Source organism: Dryobates pubescens, chromosome 5 (assembly GCF_014839835.1).
Source record: "Dryobates pubescens isolate bDryPub1 chromosome 5, bDryPub1.pri, whole genome shotgun sequence".
NCBI lineage: Eukaryota > Metazoa > Chordata > Aves > Piciformes > Picidae > Dryobates > Dryobates pubescens.
In genome coordinates, this window is record NC_071616.1 from 36,779,041 (window position 1) to 36,796,771 (window position 17,731).

General features: G+C 42.9%; 1 protein-coding gene across 1 annotated transcript in view; it reads right to left on the reverse strand.

The window, feature by feature from the left end:
* The window catches only part of YLPM1 (YLP motif containing 1), a 42,523-nt gene that overhangs the window by 23,622 nt on the left and 1,170 nt on the right, over positions 1 to 17,731 (reverse strand). The window contains exons 2-6 of the mRNA XM_054162028.1: positions 11,317 to 11,559; positions 9,971 to 10,165; positions 8,145 to 8,887; positions 3,910 to 6,279; positions 350 to 455 (exon numbers count right to left, since the gene is read on the reverse strand). Coding sequence (XP_054018003.1) covers positions 350 to 455; positions 3,910 to 6,279; positions 8,145 to 8,887; positions 9,971 to 10,165; positions 11,317 to 11,559 — 3,657 coding nt within the window. The remainder of the gene's footprint in view (positions 1 to 349; positions 456 to 3,909; positions 6,280 to 8,144; positions 8,888 to 9,970; positions 10,166 to 11,316; positions 11,560 to 17,731) is intronic.

Sequence of the window (17,731 nt, forward strand, 5' to 3'; positions counted from 1 at the left end):
CTCAGTTTCTGATTGACCTATGCTCAAATTTGTCTTCAAATAGGAAAAGAGCTCTTAAAGTAGGAAAAGCAGAGTAAGATCTCAGAACTTAGGGAAGGAACAGGAAAGTCTTCTCATGAGCCTTCTGCCCTCGTTTTGGAAGAGGTCACCTCTTCTTGCATATCACCCCACAGCAATGTAGGCTGTGGAGTTGAAGGCTTTGCTCTGCATAAACAGAAAATTGATGAGGTTCTAAGGGCTGCTGGGGAGATATTCCACAGAGAAGTTTGATCATCACAGTGTAGAAATGATCTGACATACACATTAACTACTACCAATGTGTTATTAAGTTGCCATAAGGTGAATTTACCTGAAAGGTACCTGGCCTTGTGCTTGTGTTCTGTGGTCTCGGCGAGTCTTGCGTGGATATGTCAGGTTTAAACTCTTTTAACTTCTGTAGCTGTTCTTTTTGCTCTCTGCACATGAATCACAAGAAAGTGCTATCAATCTGTAGCTTAGATGAAAAATTAAAGAGATCACTAGTCATGGTGAAAACCATGTATTACCACATAAACCATATCAGGGGCAGAGTCCAAAGACAACAAGGACACAGCAGGTTTTACATGGCTAGTGCTGTGATTCTGAAATCTCTGTTTCACATCCACCTAACCCCACAGGTATTCAGTGTCTTAGTTGGATCCTTTTTTGATCACAAGTTTCTCCTGACACATGCAGCTATGCTTTTGTGCTTGGCCAGGACCTTTCCACTATGACAGCAAAGAGCAAAGACGGACTTTCATCTTCTGTCAACACCTTCTGTAAATAAGAAGCCTGTTGGAAACAAGTGCATGAGCACATGCAGTGACTTGCTCTGTTTTGCACACTAACAGGATTGAAGCCAACAAAGCACAATATAGCAGAGATTCCACCATTTGGGAAAAAAAAAAAAGTTGATTTTAATTTTTCTTTCCTTGTTTATACATAAAAATGCTGTTTAATATACAACCAGTACATAAGTCTATGAAGCACAGACCAGGACCAACAGCGAGTACCACAACCGCTGAGGACACAGTTCTACTCGATGCAATTTCCTTTCAGTTTTTGTCAGCAGTTTTAAATCTAGGATTTTTATTGCTAATAACTCATATTAATATCAGTTAATTTATTAATAACTCATATTAATTATGTGTAGTAGTAGCAGCTCCTAAAAGAGCAGTTCCTGAACAAAAACGATGAATGAGACCCATTTGTGCTAGGCACAACAGAGACCATCCCAATTAGCAATGCATCTGTTCAGTGTCCAGTGCAAGGGGGAACTTGGCTCACAGAAAGGCATCTCAAGTGCTGCATTAGTGTAAAGAGTAAACTGAGCAACTGCTAGCACTCAGGTCTTTTTTACACATGGCTTAGGGAAAAAATACACCAGATGACTAATACAGAACAGCACGCAGCTCAGAGTATGCTGCTTTATACACACCAAAAGCAAAACCAGATGAAGGTTTTACACCTTTGGAGATAAAAATCAGTTATGCACCATGCTTTTGGCTCAAAAAAACCCACAAAGTGTAAAAAAAGCAGTCTCCTTAAAGTTGTTCCTACTGTCTAGACTGAGGTCACCTGCTTATATGAACCTGATGAGAAGTATCACTGTAGCTAATTTTAAGCTCACCCCTACAGTCAATTAAAACAAATAAATCAGTATCAGCAGTATCATGTTTATATTTCCCATTTTTACTCTTAGAAAGAGTTACATGATCTACTTTCATACATAAAACATTTTAGTTCCCATGTTTAAATTTTTCAGCTCTAATAAATTATTCACTTTGGTGGTGATTCCCAAACTACAGTCCTCAGCTGAAGTCCACTGGTTTCCAGCTTGCCACATTAAACAGCCAAACATATGCATGCTAACCCCAGGCAATGGGAAAAAATCAGGAAGCTGAAACTGATCTGTTGCTTTGAATCTTTGGCAAATATTGATTTATAACAGATTTCACACTTAATGACACCTGCTGAACTACTCTATTTGTAGTGAGAACTAAATTACTCAGAATGGAAGTTCTCCTTTCAGTTCTTAACTCTATTTTCCCTGAATTTTGGTGTGCAACTAAGGCTTTCCGTATGGGATAAAAGCTTAACAAATTTATGAGTCTGATAAAAAAACAGCTTAAAAAAAAGTCCAAAACATCTCCCTCTACAGATGTCTTGATCATGTAAAATACATCTTTCAATGTGGCTTAATGTGCATGCAATGATAACCAAAGATTTATTTTGATTGCCCATTATTGTAGCATATCTTCTTTGCTTACTAGGTACCAATCCCACCTATCTCTTGTTTACTCGTGAATAGGATGAACCACATGCAGCTGTGTCTTTATGATGCTTCATCTTTTCTCTCTGTCTACTCTGAAAGATCTCATTCACTAAAAACAGTCAAAGAAACTCATATTTCTGTTTGTTTTATGGCTTTGGGTATTTTAAATTACATTTGATGCGCCTAAATCCTTCTCTGGAGACTTTCAAAACCCACCTGGATGCATTCCTGTGTGGACTACCCTAAGAGATCGTGCTTTGGCAGGGGGGTTGGACTCAATGCTCTCTGGAGGTCCCTAATGTACTGTGATACTGTGAAATCCATGCATAAAATCACAAAGACATTTGGATAGATGGTATGTGCTCAATTCATTCTAACACGACTAAGTTTACTGAGTCCTATGATGTTTCTGATGTTCAAAGGGACATACTATTGCTCACTTGAAATAAATACCTATTAAAGCCTTAGAGAGTCTAGCAGCTCCTTTCTAAAACATGCTCCTGGGGAACTCTTGCATTCATATCCTCCTGATCATCAACACAAAACAGCAGTGAACTAAGAACAACCGCATCTGACAAAATGATTCACCGACAATGCTGGATTTCTAACGTGGAATCACTGTCAAAAGAAAAACCATCTCACTTACACTTTTAATGAAAGGGAAAGCACTACCCAAAAGATTAAATAGCTCTCATTCTGTGAATCAAGAACCACGTTAACATACGTCTTGACAGCAAAATACTCAAAACCCATAGTTAACAAGCTCATTTGACAGTAATGAGGAGACTGAAAAGCAGTTATCCACAAACTCCTTTAAGCATAACAAAAAGATTAGTCAGATGACATTGATGGATCTCTTCCTGGAAAATAACAAGCAGGGAATGCCATATTCCTGGGGGAAAGGACAACTGTCTATTTAAGAAACAAAGGCCCATCCATAAAAGTGATGTGATGAAGGTATTCCAAGTAATTTTTTTTCTGCATGAACTGCAACTGTCGTGGCAAAACGAAACGTACAAAGCACCACAGTGCTCAGCTTTGGGGCCCCCAGTGTAAGAAAGACCTAAATCTGCTCCAGCAGTTCCAAAGGAGAGCCACAAAGATGATCAGGAGGCTGAAGATAGACTAAACAGAGTTGTGCTTATTCAGCCTGGAGAAGGCTCCTCACAGCAGCCTTCAAATACTTAAGGGAGGCCTACTGGAAAGATGGGGAGGGACTCTAATACAGACTCTAATACAGTGACAGGATGAGGGACAACAGTTTAACAGTTTTAATCTGAACAAGGTAGATTTAGACTGGACATTAAGAAGAAATTCTTTACTGTGAGGGTGGTGAGGCACTGGAGCAGGTTGCCCAGAGAAGTTGTGGATACTTCCTCCCTGGAAGTGTTAAAGGGTAGATTGGATGGGCCTTTGAGCAACCTGATCTAGTGGAAGGCATCCCTGCCCATGCCAGAGGGGTTGGAAGTAAATGATCTCTAAGGTTTCTCTCAACTTAAACCATTCTATGAAATGAAGCCATTACTGATTCATTGATACAAGGAATGAATTATGAAAGGAGCAACACCTTCAAAGAATGGGATTCCCCCCCAAAATAACAGAACCAGGTGACTCACCGAAGCATTTTGAGCTCCTGGGCAGCCTTCAGAATTATCTCGTGCTGTCTTTGGCTAAGGACCATCACTCCTCCCAAGGACTGGTCAGAATCCAGGTTTGAATCTGCTCCCAGCATATCAGAGGAATGTGAAGGTGGAGGAAGGGATGAGTCTGAATGATCATCCAAAGACCGCAGTCTGTCTCCATCATCTGGATACCACCTATCTGGCAACCGTTCCCTCTCCCAGTCAGTCCTCTCAGGAAGGTAGTCTTGCTTGTCCCGCCATGTATCATATCTCTCTGGATATTCTCGAATCCTCAGCTCCCCCCTGTCTCTGAGGTCTCTGTCATAATGATCTCTGTTCCTATCTTCCCTCCACCTGTCTTCACGGTATCTGTCCAGGGGTGGAAGAGGTGGCAATGGTGGTAGAGGAGGGATATCCAGGTCACGATTCCCCATTTCTCTGTCATCCATAGGTCTCATGTCCCAGTCTCTATCCCATTCTCTGTCTAAATCTTGATCATAAATATCTGAGGATCTTCCAGTCCTGTCTAGATCTCTGTCTAGTTCCCTTTCTCTTGGCCTTTTCCAGTCATCCCACCATGAGTCTCGTCTGTCGTGATCAGATGATAAAGGAGGTAATGGTGGTAGGGGAGACAACGGAGGCAATGAATGGTGCGACTGCAACCTGTCATCTCTGTCATACACATCAACCGAATCATCCTGATAATCAGCCTTGTGATCTCTCCAGTATCGTTCTCTTTCCCAGTCGTCCAATCCTTCGTGCTCTAAAGAAGGGTCATCCTGAGTATCTAAAGGGAATTCCTCCTGCATTCTATCATCTTCATGATCCCAAGAACCCCTGAGTGTCTCATCTCGATGGTACGGAGGCAGCTTGTCAGGGTCATCTCCCAGGTGAATGGCTTTATCTATGCTGCCGGTTTCAGATCTTCCTACTTCTCTCTCGTGGCTACCTGGCCTCCTGATGGGACCCCTCTCCCGGCTCCCTGCCCGCCTGACAGGGCCCCTCTCCCGGCTCCCTGCCCGCCTGACAGGGCCCCTCTCCCGGCTACCCGCCCGCCTGACAGGGCCCCTCTCCCGGCTACCCGCCCGCCGCATGGGCTCCCGCTCCCGGCTCCCTGCCCGCCGCATGGGCTCCCGCTCCCGGCTCCCTGCCCGGCCCCTGTCCCGATTACCAGTCCGCCCAGCTAGCTCTCTGTCCCGGCTAGAGAACACCCTCTCGTGGCTATCTGAGCGTCCACCCACTCCCCTCTCTCTGCTGCCAGATCGTCCATCTGGCATCCTCTCCCTGCTACCTGACCGTCTATCTGGCATCCTCTCCCTGCTGCCTGCTCTCCTGAACATTCCTCTACCACGGATGGACGCCTGCCTAGCCTGCCCTCTGCCTCTGTATACATATCCTCTGCCACGGCCATTGTCCATCCTGCCCATTCCCCGGCCATGGCCATCATCCATCCTTCCCATTCCCCAACCACCATCCATCCTTCCCATCCCCCTGCCACCATCCATCCTTCTCATGCCCCTTCCACGGCCCATTCCCCAGCCACGGCCATCTCCCTGCCCTCTGCCTCGGCCATCATCCAGTCTGCCTTGGCCTCTTCCTCTTAGTGGTCCCTTGCCTCTATCTTCATGCATAAAGGGCCCTTTTCCTCGGCAATCTGGTCCAGGTAGGCCCTGGGTGCTATCTGAAGCAATCAACTGGCCATCTGGTGAATCCAAATCCTGATTTTCTGTTACAGGGGTTACTGCACCACCTGTTCTTGCAGTACCTGACTGCAAAGCCACAGGGTTACTAGAAAAGGAAGTCGATGTCTGGTTCTGAATAGGTGGAGTAGGGGCTTTGGGCTCTTCTGCTTGCTGGTTAGGATCATGTGAACTCCATGTCCACTTTTTAGGAGGGTCTGAAATAGTTTCTTTGACTTCGGGTTTGGATGGCTCCTGCTGAGTGTTTGTCAGGTCCTCATTATTTGTTTCAATGGGACCTGAACTCTGTGCATCAGGACTAGACTCTGTCCTGCTTACAGTCTGCTGATTACCAGCCACGTCTGTAAAAGGTTCTTTGTTTTCTGCCTGTGAGTCCGTATGTGACTGCTGCTGCTGCTGCTGCTGCTGTCCCAAATGAGGCCTGGACTCCCTCCACCGAGGGCCACTAGGTCGGGAACCATGTCCATGTGATGCATTTGTTGAAGTATAAAATTGTGCTGCAGGTCCTCGTGGGATAGTCCCCCATCTACTTGAAGACTGTCCGTCTGTATTCTGGCGGTCAAAACGGGACCTGTAACCTTCTGAGCGCTGGGAGTCAAAACGAGGCCCTCTCTGTCTAGAGCCTTCAAATTTGTCATATCCTCTTCCTCGAGGTCCATCAAATCTATAGAGGACACAATGGCAATTTTATTCAAATGAAGATGTTGAATTAAAATCCTCTAGAAGATAGTTTCACACCCCCTGACCCCAAAGTCACTTCTAAGTGATGAATCCTGCTGTGCCTTAGGATTAATTCCTACTGAACCAGTGCAGAAGCAGAGAGACATGTTCTTCAACTCAGTATTGTCCACTGAAGACTAATTTAAACCATCTGTAGATTATGGAACCCTGCAGGGAAATTTTCCTTCAGTATCTCAGGACTGAAACCTGACTGGCAAAAAAAAGATGACAAACTCCCTTCAAAAAAAAAGCTTTCAAGTTTTGTTTAACCAAGGTCTGGTTGCAGTTAACAACTCTTGCTGAACTTCAATAGCATGAAAGAAGCATACTCAGAAAAAAACAACTAAGGACAGATCATTTCAGAATGTGCAACAAACTGTGATACTGTCCAGTTTCATACAAGATAACATGCTCACTTGGGAAGCAAAGAGAAGAGAACTAAATATGAAGATATGACTGTGAAGTCTAGTGGAGTATGCAAGGATAGAAACAACAGAGCACCATGCTCTGATTCAGCAGGCATTGTGATGAACCCATCTTCAATTAATGACCAGACAGAAAAAATGTTGCTTTTGCAACCTGGTATCATGTCAAGTATGAAAGAAAAACATTCCAGGAAAAAAATAAATGGATTAAACCATATAGCAGGCATAAAAGCACATCAAAGTCACAGAACACTGGCTCAGAGTAGATTTACAGTAAGGCAGGAGGCTATCCCCCTGATGAAATGCAGTTTTAAATTTGAATCAAACGGTATTTTATTGAAAGCTAAACACAGCAATCTTTAAAATCAAGACCATCGTGATGTAATGCCAAAGAAAACATAGTAAAGAATTCTAATGCTAGGATCCTAAAGCTTTAATCTTCATTTCTGTCTTGTTTGTAGCTGTTTGAATGCTAAGTAATGCTGCACATGTAGAAAACTATTGATTTGTACTTGAGACAAGCACTGTTATCAAACAGCCATTCTGAGAAGTGCACTGAATAGGACAATCACATAGCTGCACAACTCTCTCACACTGGAAGTTGAAGTACTACTGAACAGCTTTGAATTTTCATTTCTTTTTGCAATCAGTGTTGGATTACAAAGAGCAATTTCTCTTGTTTGTAAAAAATAAATACAGCATCTGAACTGCCAGTAATGAGCTATGTTGAGATAGTCAGCTGAATATATACCCCAAATACTCTCCTGATTCCCTTTTCAGAATGCCTACACTACACTGCTACCATACATAGCAATGTATTAAAACAAGCCTTCAATATTTTTGCTTTAGATTGTCCTGTCTTCCAAATACCACACAGGAACCTGGTCTAGTTGAGGACATCCCTGCTTACTGCAGAGATGATCTTTAGAGGTCCCTTCCAACCCAGACCACTCTATGAAATGCTGGGAATTCAGATCACTTTTCATAGCAGGATCATTTTTGCAAGTTTGAGTTATCATCTCCAAACTAAATACACCAAACATTGCTCAAATGTTTACAACAGCTTTCCTATTTTCACAAGAAGGATATTATGCCTCTGGGAATGAAAAAGGTGCAGTGTGCCCAACCATTTTTACCAGGAAAAAACCTAATGCATTTTGCTCTAGATAATGCTCACGTGGAAGGTATCTACCTATCCTTCCTTTAATAAGATGAATACAGAGCATGGTGTACATAGGTTAAAGCCAAAACCTCCATTGTGCAAACACATTTCACATGACCTCAGGAAGCTTCAAGAATTAGATGTATGCTTAATTTCTTAATACAAGCACTGAAGGTCTTGCAGCCTGGAACATGTATAGATCACTCACAAAAACATTCTTACCTAGGGCCTCTGGGGCCTTCAAAACGTGCTGATCTGGGAGGGTCTGGAAGCAGTCCACCCGACCTCACTGGTTTATCCTGCATTGTAGGTGCATGTGTGGAAGACACTGAAGAGGACCCTTTCAGTTCCCCACATGCTTGCTCAGATGAACTAGAGACAGTTTGTTTACCAAGATGAGCTTGAGACTTTCCATGGTCTGAAGACCCAAAGGATGAACTTACTTGAGAATGGTAAGATGAATAGACAGTTGTACTAGCTATTTTTGCTGCATAGGTACCAGGGGTGGGAAGCAGAGCTGGCCTTGGTGTTTCAGTAGATTGACTGCTTTGAGAACTGGATCCTGAAGGGACAGAGGAATTAGATAACTGAGAAACAGAAGAGAGAGGAGGGAGGACCAGTGAAGGTGTAGTTGAAGGTAAAGTTGGAGGCATAACAGGAATGCCACCTTGACTGGTTTGAGAATATGGAACAAATGGAGGTGGCAGAGAAGCATTTGCAGGATACTGGTTCTTCAGGTTTTGGAGTGAGCTCACTTTCTCCTGCAGATGGGATTGAGTGACCTTCATCTGTTCATCCCACGCTTTCCACTGTTTCTCATACTCTTGAAGCTGGTCTTTGTGAGGGTAGGTTTGAAGCTGATGCTGCCACTGTTGGTTCATTGATCGCTCCCAATCTTTATGAAGCTGCTGGAACTGTTTTTGCTGTGCCTCGTAATGTCGCAGTTGCATCTCCACTGACATTGTCTGCAATGAGAAGACAAAAATAGCTTCAAAATGCCATCCTAGTTATTTTCAGAGACACATTTCAGTATCACTTGCAATATCATGACTTCTGAAAGGCAGAAGCTTGAGGAAGAACTACAGTGAAACAAAAGCAAACATCAACTGCGACATCTGAAGTCATTGTGAACACACATTTTACAACTAGAGGACATGGAAAAAATGCTGCTTTTTGCCCCCCCCCCCCCATTTTTTTTTTTCCAAAGGGGTCAGTTGAAGAAATCTATAATCAAATGGCTCCAAGATGTATTACTTATGCATACTGCCAATGGCCAAAGGCCAAATCAATCTTCGTGCTTTCAATACATACAGTACAGGGCTATTTCTCAAGCTTTCAGTTTCTGTTATTAACCCACTCAGAGCTGCTTCAGCTGCCAGCTCTGGTTTTTCTCTAAGCCTTTGCCAGATATTCTTATTTGCACAACAAAGCTGCTTTCAAGGAGGTACTGTCTTTCATTATTTGTAGATACAGGTCCTAATAGTTATGGCATGAGCTTGCCTGAGACTTTCAGGATTCACAGTGCAACGATTTTTTTTAAAACACATTGACAGCCCAAGCAACAAAGAAATGCTTCATGTACAAACTCCACCAACCCTGAGAAAGCTGACTCAGCTCTAATACAGTAATCAACTTCCAGTTAAAAGCTTAAAGGTTACAACACTGGTATAATTATCCAAACCTCTTTTTTTTTTTTTCCTGACCTCCTTCTCCAGCAGTAAAACATTCAAAACTGAGTAAATTCAATACGGTGTTCAGCTTTGCTCCTGTATCACCTAGGTATGTCTGAAAAAAAGTCTTATGATAGGTGTAAAGTCTTGTATTTCTCATCCTGCTGAAACTTCCTTGCCATCTGTCAGTTTTTTTTTTTCATTCTGAAGTTGAGTGACAGTAGGAAAAGGGGATACAGATTTCTACCCAAGCATAAAAAGTAGCTAGACAAAAAGGTGCCAGCCATGAACAAATTATTCAACTACTTGTTTTACTACTGACCATGAATGCTAGATGACTCATGAAATATATAAGAAACTATCTCCTTAGTATTTCACCTGTAAGTGTGGAGGCTGTTGCATGATCTGTTGATACTGCTGTACGATCTGCTGCAGCTGGGCATGCTTCTGCATTATCCTCTGATACTGAAATCCAACCCGCTGATGGGGATGCTGCTGCCACTGAGCTGCTGCTGCTTGCAATTGCTGCAATCTCAAATCTTCCTCAGGGTCATCAGGAGGTTCAATATTGAGCTACAGAAAAAGGCAAATAGTATGAATGAAGGAAAGGAAATCTTCTGTCAGAAGAGAAACACACTTGGTGACTATCCAGTTTACAGGAACTTTTTCAGTATCTGTTACTTTATCAATCTGCAGTTCAGTGTTCTGACCACCCACACCTTCTGGAAGGTTGATTTTTACTTAATGTGTTCTTCATGTGAACAGTCTGATCTAAATGTTAGGATGAGGGTAGTTAGGGTATTTGTACATACAGAAACTACTCACAGGAAAGAGATTAAAGCAGACCTGCTCTGTTCTCTAATGACAGGACTAGGGTGGACCGAACAAAAATAGAAAGAGATAGGTTCAGATTGGATGTTAGGAAGAAATGCTTCACCCACAAGGGTGGTGAGACACTGGAAGAGGTTGCCCAGGGAGGTGGTAGAAGCCCCATCCCTGGAGGTTTTTAAGGCCAGGCTGGATCTGGCTCTGAGCAACCTGATCTAGTGTGAGGTGTCCCTGCCCATGGCAAGGGGGTTGGAACTAGATGATCCTTGAGGTCCCTCCCAACCCTAACAATTCTATGATTCTGTTGCTCACAGCAAATACAGGATAACTGTGCTTTTTCACAATGAGGTAAAGTAACTCCCATTGCATTGTTACTGCCACTTGATAGGAAACCCACACAATGTATGTTAAAATAGAGCACTTGCTGCAGGGTAATCTACTACCCCGACACAGAATCACAGAACCACTTGGGTTGGAAAAGACCCTGTGCAAAGTTCTTGGCTTTCAGACAAACTGTAACACAGAGAGAAGAGCCAGAATTGACAAACTGACAGAGAGGAATTAAGAAATCATGTTTTAAGGACAGCATTTCTCATTTACTGAGTACCTGATTTTGCACTTAGCATCACAAGCCAAAGATGACAATGTTGGAGAAAGTACAAGCCAGTCAAGCTTGGACTCACCTGGTGCACGTGTAGGGGACTACCTAAGCCCATATATAAGGAGGGTATTTTCAGTAATTTAATTGGTGCAGCCTCAGAAAGTGTTCTTTTAAGCTTGTTTATGGTATTTAGTTAATGTCACACAGTATACACAAGAATCTGATGGCATTCTTTTGCCATTTCTTTATCCCATCCAGCACAACCGATGGAGTGGCATCACTTTACAAAGCCCACCTGAGTGTCAGTGGATGCAAGAGAAGACTCATCTTCTTTGGAAGCTGGAGGCAGGGATTCATTAAGCGGAGGAGGTTCAGACTGCTGAGCTGAAGCACTCATTTTCCCTTCTTCAGACTTCTCTTTCTGTTCAGAGGAATCCTTCACTACTGGACCTTTCATTTGCTGCTGTCCCTGAGCATGGGCTTTTGCCCTTTGCTGCAGGCTAAGCAGGTGCTGCTGGTACCAGTATTGCTGCTGCTCCTGCAACATACAGGAATTCTCTCAGACTTCATAGGAAAAAACACAGAAATTGATTCATGACAGTCACTGGAATAATACTCTAGAAAAGTTCTGAAATCTCTTTTGAAGGAAAACTCACTTCTTCATCAGCAGTATTGCAATGGATGTCAGAAGACCAAACCAAAATTCAGAAACCACTTTGTGAGGCACAGCATCCACAGCAGATTTACTTCTTACCTCAAAGAGTTTACAGCCAAAGAGGACAAAAATGAAAAGCAGAAATACAATCAGTAAGAAACCAGATTACTACAGCCATGTGAGAACTACCAGGCTTCTTGTTTTTAGTGCTTTTTACTCCTAACAATTATAGGTACTTATTATGAGACTAACTTCAGTAAAATGAAGGGAAAACAGAGGACAAGTCTGAGTAAGGGAGAAGTAAAGAGAAAAAGAAGGAAATGTGAAAAAAATAATAATTAAGAGTATGAAGAGAAAACAGAAGCATCAAGCAGAGTGAAAAGGGCAGGTGAGAAATTGTGGAGACATTTGAATAAAGGCTGTGGAAAGGAAAAAGAACATCCAGAAGCAGCATATAGTGAGGATTATTCATCATCAGAATTCTCATTAATTCTGATTCGTTCAACATATGGTTATGCCCCCAAAATTATCCATTTAAGAAGTGCATTCATTTTTAAGCATTTCAGGCTAGAATTAGAGTACTCTGGGCAGATGACAGGAGCTTCAAAGCAGTGTCAGCTGCTACAAATAAAGAACAAAAGACTAAAGATAAGTATCTCGACACTCCAGTAGTGGTGCATCCTAGAGACCTGAACAGGAACTGACAGTTCTGTATCTCTTCCCATACAAGAAATGCCAGGCACCAAATCAAACTAGCAGGACACTGATTTAAAGCACAGGGAGGCAGCTCTTCACCTGACATGGTCTTGTGCTACCAAAGTACCTGCCAGAGACTACTGCAAGGACTAAAATTTGTTTGATTCAAGACACAGCTCCATAAACTCAGAGAATAAAAATCTATGGATTTTAGAAATAAAGACCTCAGTTGCAGTTAAGGCAGCCCCTACATTTTAGAGAAGTATTGCTATACACTTGATTTTTAAGTTATTCTCAGCATCTGCTTTTAGTCACTGTCAAAGACAGGATGATAACATACTGTACTTTTGGTCTGACCTAGTGCAACCGTTCTTGTGCTCTCATGTCAGCTTCACTAGTTCTGAGAATCTGTGCCTGCCCTACATCTTTCATGTGCTCTGTTCCTCCCTTCCATCCAAGCATGCATAGTAAAGACATCTATACAAAACCCACTCAGAGGAGCAAATCCAAGAGCTGCACCTGTTTGAAAATGGAAGTGTGACAACAGCAAATCTGATGAGATTTCTCAAGACTGGACCATTCTCTCCACCTGAAAACAGGTTTAAAAGAAGTGCAAGCTTCTTCCAAAAGACCACCTCACACTCAAACCAGAAGTGACGTCTCTATTGGTGGCAATCCAGCAGATAATGAAGCATGGGGCTGTATTTTTTAAGAAATACTTCTGTAAAATGGTAATGTGGAGATGAGGTCAACGAAAGGAGAGGCTATGCTTCTTGGGACTTTATGTTGACCCTGCAGTAACTCCTGCCAAGAATCTTTTTAACAAGAATATGACTCAGAAGAGCTGTCGTGGCTTTGGGTGGAAGATGTGCATTCACACTCCAGCACAGACTCTCTCAGAAACCTTCAGCAACGTGCTGCAATAAATTTAACACCAGGGAGGAGCACAGATCCCCAGCTATACAAAAGCTGATTCAGTTATCACTCTCATAAGGCATCAGAAGGTGATTGACCACGATGGTACCGGATGCTATGTTTGGCGAGCCCCTGTTCTATTGTCACAAAATTGTTGTCTCCCTGGATCCATTTTGGTTCCTTCCATTCTACCAACTGGACAAAGGGCTAAACCCCATAATACAACCAGGGTTCATACCAAGAGCTATGACAATATCCTGCCACCTGTTTTTTTCACAGTAGATGAAGCCAGTGACATATATATTGCAGGTTCAATCTGAAAAGTGAGAGAAAGGTGGAAAGGCAGATTTCTACAGCTTAGTCTGAGCAAAACAGAAGTGCTAGGATAGAAAATTCCTGATGGCAAAAATCTGAACTTGAATGCTTATCTCCACATGATGATTGCCATTCTTTAAATCCAATTACAATCCTTAAGCCCAAGGAACAAACCAGCATCAAGAGACTGTGCCTGTTGTATTGTATTGCACTGAAACCAGTCCTATGAGCTCCTGACCACAGGACATACCACCAGAATCATTAATAAAAAGCCCACACCAAAAGGCTACTTCAAAATAAATTTAGGTGACCCTCAGCCATAACATAATGCCTATTTTGTGGGACATTCAGTTCTTTTCTGGTAAAGGTAACAAAAGAATGGTTTAGCATCCTTAAAAACAAACCAAGGAAGGGAATTTAGAATAGAATAGACCTTCGAGATCGTGTCCAACCCATCACCAAACACTATCTAATCAACTAAACCATGGCACCAAGCACCCCATCCAGTCTCTTCCTAAACACCTTCAGTGATGGTGACTCCACCACCTCCCTGGGCAGCACATTCTAATGGCCAATCTCTCTTTCTATGAAGAACTTCTTCCTAACATCCAGCCTAAACCTCCCCTGGTGCAGCTTGAGACTGTGTCCTCTTGTTCTGGTGATGGTTGCCTGGGAGAAGAGACCAACCTCCACCTGGCTAAAACCTCCATTCAGGTAGTTGTAGAGAGCAATAAGGTCTCCCCTGAGCCTCCTTTTCTCCAGGCTAAGCAACCCCAGCTCCCTCAGCCTCTCCTCACAGGGCTTGTGCTCCAAACCCCTTCCCAGCTTTGTTGCCCTCCTCTGGACACGTGACATGATAGTTAAGGTAACTTTAAGAGATGTATATAAATGCATATTTATGGATGCAGATTCACCCACACATTTGTTTACTACTGTAAATAAAAAGCAGCACACCATATCCATGTATCAGATGGAACATCAATGAAATGCCATGGGTGTTTTAACAGGACTTGACAAAAAAAAATACATCTGATCATAGAAAAAGACAAGAATCCAACAACTTAATCCAACTACACATCCACCTATGAAACTAGGCTAAATTCACAATACTGTCAAGGCAAAGAGTGATGTCTTATTTTGAGACAGGAAAGGGAAATAATAAAACACTAACTCACAGCCAATCACATAATGTTGAGAGAAAAACACTGCTCTATCTGGCTGCAGCCACTGTTACTGTGGGATAAGAACAGAAAACGCTGCTTTCAGTTACCAGTTTAAAGAAAGGCTAAACGGGACCTTAAAAATGACAAATCACAGTATTTATGTACTCAGCTTTTAAGGTCATTAGCAAGAGAGCATCACAATGCTTTGCTTTTCCTATTCCCATGAGAGAGCTGGGGTTGCTCAGCCTAGAGAAGAGAAGGCTCTGTGGGGACCTTATGAATGCCTTACAGTACCTGAAGGGATTCTACAGGAAGGCTGGAGAGGAACTTTTCATAAGGGTGTCCAGCAATAGGACAAGGGGGGACGGTGTGAAGCTGCAGGAGAGTAGGTTTTGACTGGATCTCAGGAAAGAGTTCTTCAGCATGAAGGTGGTGGGACTCTGGAATCAGCTGCCCAGAAAGGTTGTGGATGTCTCCACCTGGGGGTGTTTGAGGCCAGGCTGAGTAGCCAGGTCTAACTGAGGTGTCCCTGCCCATGGTGGGGAAGTTGAAGTAGTTGATCTCTGAGGTTCACTCCAATCTAAGCCATTCTATGATTCTGTCGTGTAAGGACTTGTTGCTCCAAATTCCAATTCATTTTAAAGTCAAAAATCATATAGAATAGAATAGAATTAACCAGGTTGGAAGAGACCTTTGAGATCATCGAGTCCAACCTATCATTCAACACCATCTAATCAACTAAACCATGGCACCAAGCACCCCATCAAGTCTCTTCCTAAACACCTCCAGTGATGGTGATGCCACCACCTCCCTGGGCAGCACATTCCAATGGGCAATCACTCTTTCTGGGAAGAACTTCTTCATCTAACATCCAGCCTAAACCTCCTTGGCGCAGCTTGAGACTGTGTCCTCCTAACAGATTTATGACCAGCAAAGCACTGTATTCTTCTTGAAGTAACACTGAACTGTGCATGACAGTAAAACTATTCAAGACAGAAGCTGTTTGTATAAGCAGCCATAGGTGAATTTCAGCAGTATCCTGCTGCTTCTGTGTGTGCACCACAGTAACTCACTACGTGCACCTTTGCTGCAAAGAAGACAGTGGTTGAGGAACAATTAAATAACATTAATGAAACTTCAGGCTATGCAACTGGGGAAGAATTACAGCACACCATTTAATCTTGAGCTCAGTAATTTAAGAAGTCAGCAAGCAGCCTCAATACTGAATTAGCATCACTTTCTGTACCTGATTTTTCAAGGTTTTAACTTTGTCATTAGAAGATTTAATGGGTCTCCCGTTGCTATCAGCACAAAAAAAACCCCAAACCAGCCAGTACTGTCCAAAACCTTTGGAAAATTAATTTCAGGAACTGAAAGCACCCTTGCTAGGCACTGATTAGTTCTATGGTGCAACCTTTGAAACAATACATCCCCAAAAATGTTCAGGTAGCAGCATGGAATTTTAATGGATACAGGAAAAAAAGTATGCCAACAATTAACAAATCTAATATGACACAACAAGGGTTCTGTAAACTGAAGTTTCAAAGAAGAATTCTAAGATCAATTTGTCAAAACCAGACATCTTTCAAACTTAAATGCAGCTTCAAAGCATGCACTTCAACTTTGTTCTTTCAGTTGGGTCTCTACAAGCCAGCCCTAAACCCACGCACAAGCCTCAGTGAATCTGACTGGGGGTCAAAATACATTTGCCTCTGTGCACGCTGAACCTTAAGCCACTGAGCTGTCCTTAACTTATGAATGGTCCTATCAAGTTCACTGGAATCACTGCATTTAGGAAGTGAAATGTGAACGTTTTGCAGACATTGTGGCCCTAGCATACACAGAAAAAAGCAATCAGAATATTTTTCACCTCAAAACCATTTCAGAACATTTCCCTCCAATGCTCCATGCAACTTTTGACTGGAAGATCAAGCACATGTAGCACAAACCGTAAGTCTAAGTAAAGGGCTACTGTATAGAATTACAGAATAGTTTGGGTTGCAAGGGACATTAAAGATCATCTGCCTCAACCTCCATGCCACAGGCAGGGGCACCTTCCACTAGACCAGGTTGCTAAAGGCCCCATCCAACCTGGCCTTGACAATTCCAGGGAGGGGGCATCCAACACTTGCCTGGGCAACCTGCTCCAGTGCTCACCACCCTCACTGTAAAGAGTCTCTTCCTAATAACCAGTCTAAACCTACCCTCTTCCACTACCCCTCATCCTATCACTACAAGCCCAGAGTGATTGCACATTGGAATGGGCTGCCTGGGGAGGTGGTGGAGTCGCCATCACTGGAGGTTTTTAGGAGAAGACTTGACGGGGTGCTTGGTGCCGTGGGTTAGTTGCTTGGGTGGTGTTGGATTGGTTGATGGGTTGGACGCGATGATCTTGAAGGTCTCTTCCAACCTGGTTTATTCTATGTATTCTATGTATTCTATGTAAAAAGGACCCCTTCAGATACTGGAAGGCTGTACTATGACAGAACCACTTCCATACCTATTCATGTAGTAAGGTTAAAATAGTCACAATTCTACACTGCTCAGACAACTGAAACACAACCCCCTGAGAAGACTAAACGAAGAAATGATTGATGACAAAAGGCACTCATCCTGACACGTGCAATAAGCAGACCGCTGCATCTCCCAAAAGGCTGGATGAAGTCAACACAGGTTCGATGCTGTGCTCAGGAAAACAATTCTCCCGAGACCAACAAACCCCTCAAGAAAATTAAATTCAGCCCAGAGATTGACTTTCCCCTAAACAACTCATTTGCTCTTGAAAAATGACGATCTGTTACCTCCCCAAACCCACCACTGGCTAAAGAAGCAATTGCAGAGCCTAGCCTGAGCTGTGCCATTTCCAGACTTCCAAAGGTTGTGTCTGAACTCTGGGTATTATGCAAAACCAGGGTGTTTAACACGAAGGACCTTTGCAACGCCCGTACTTGCCCGCTGTTTATCGC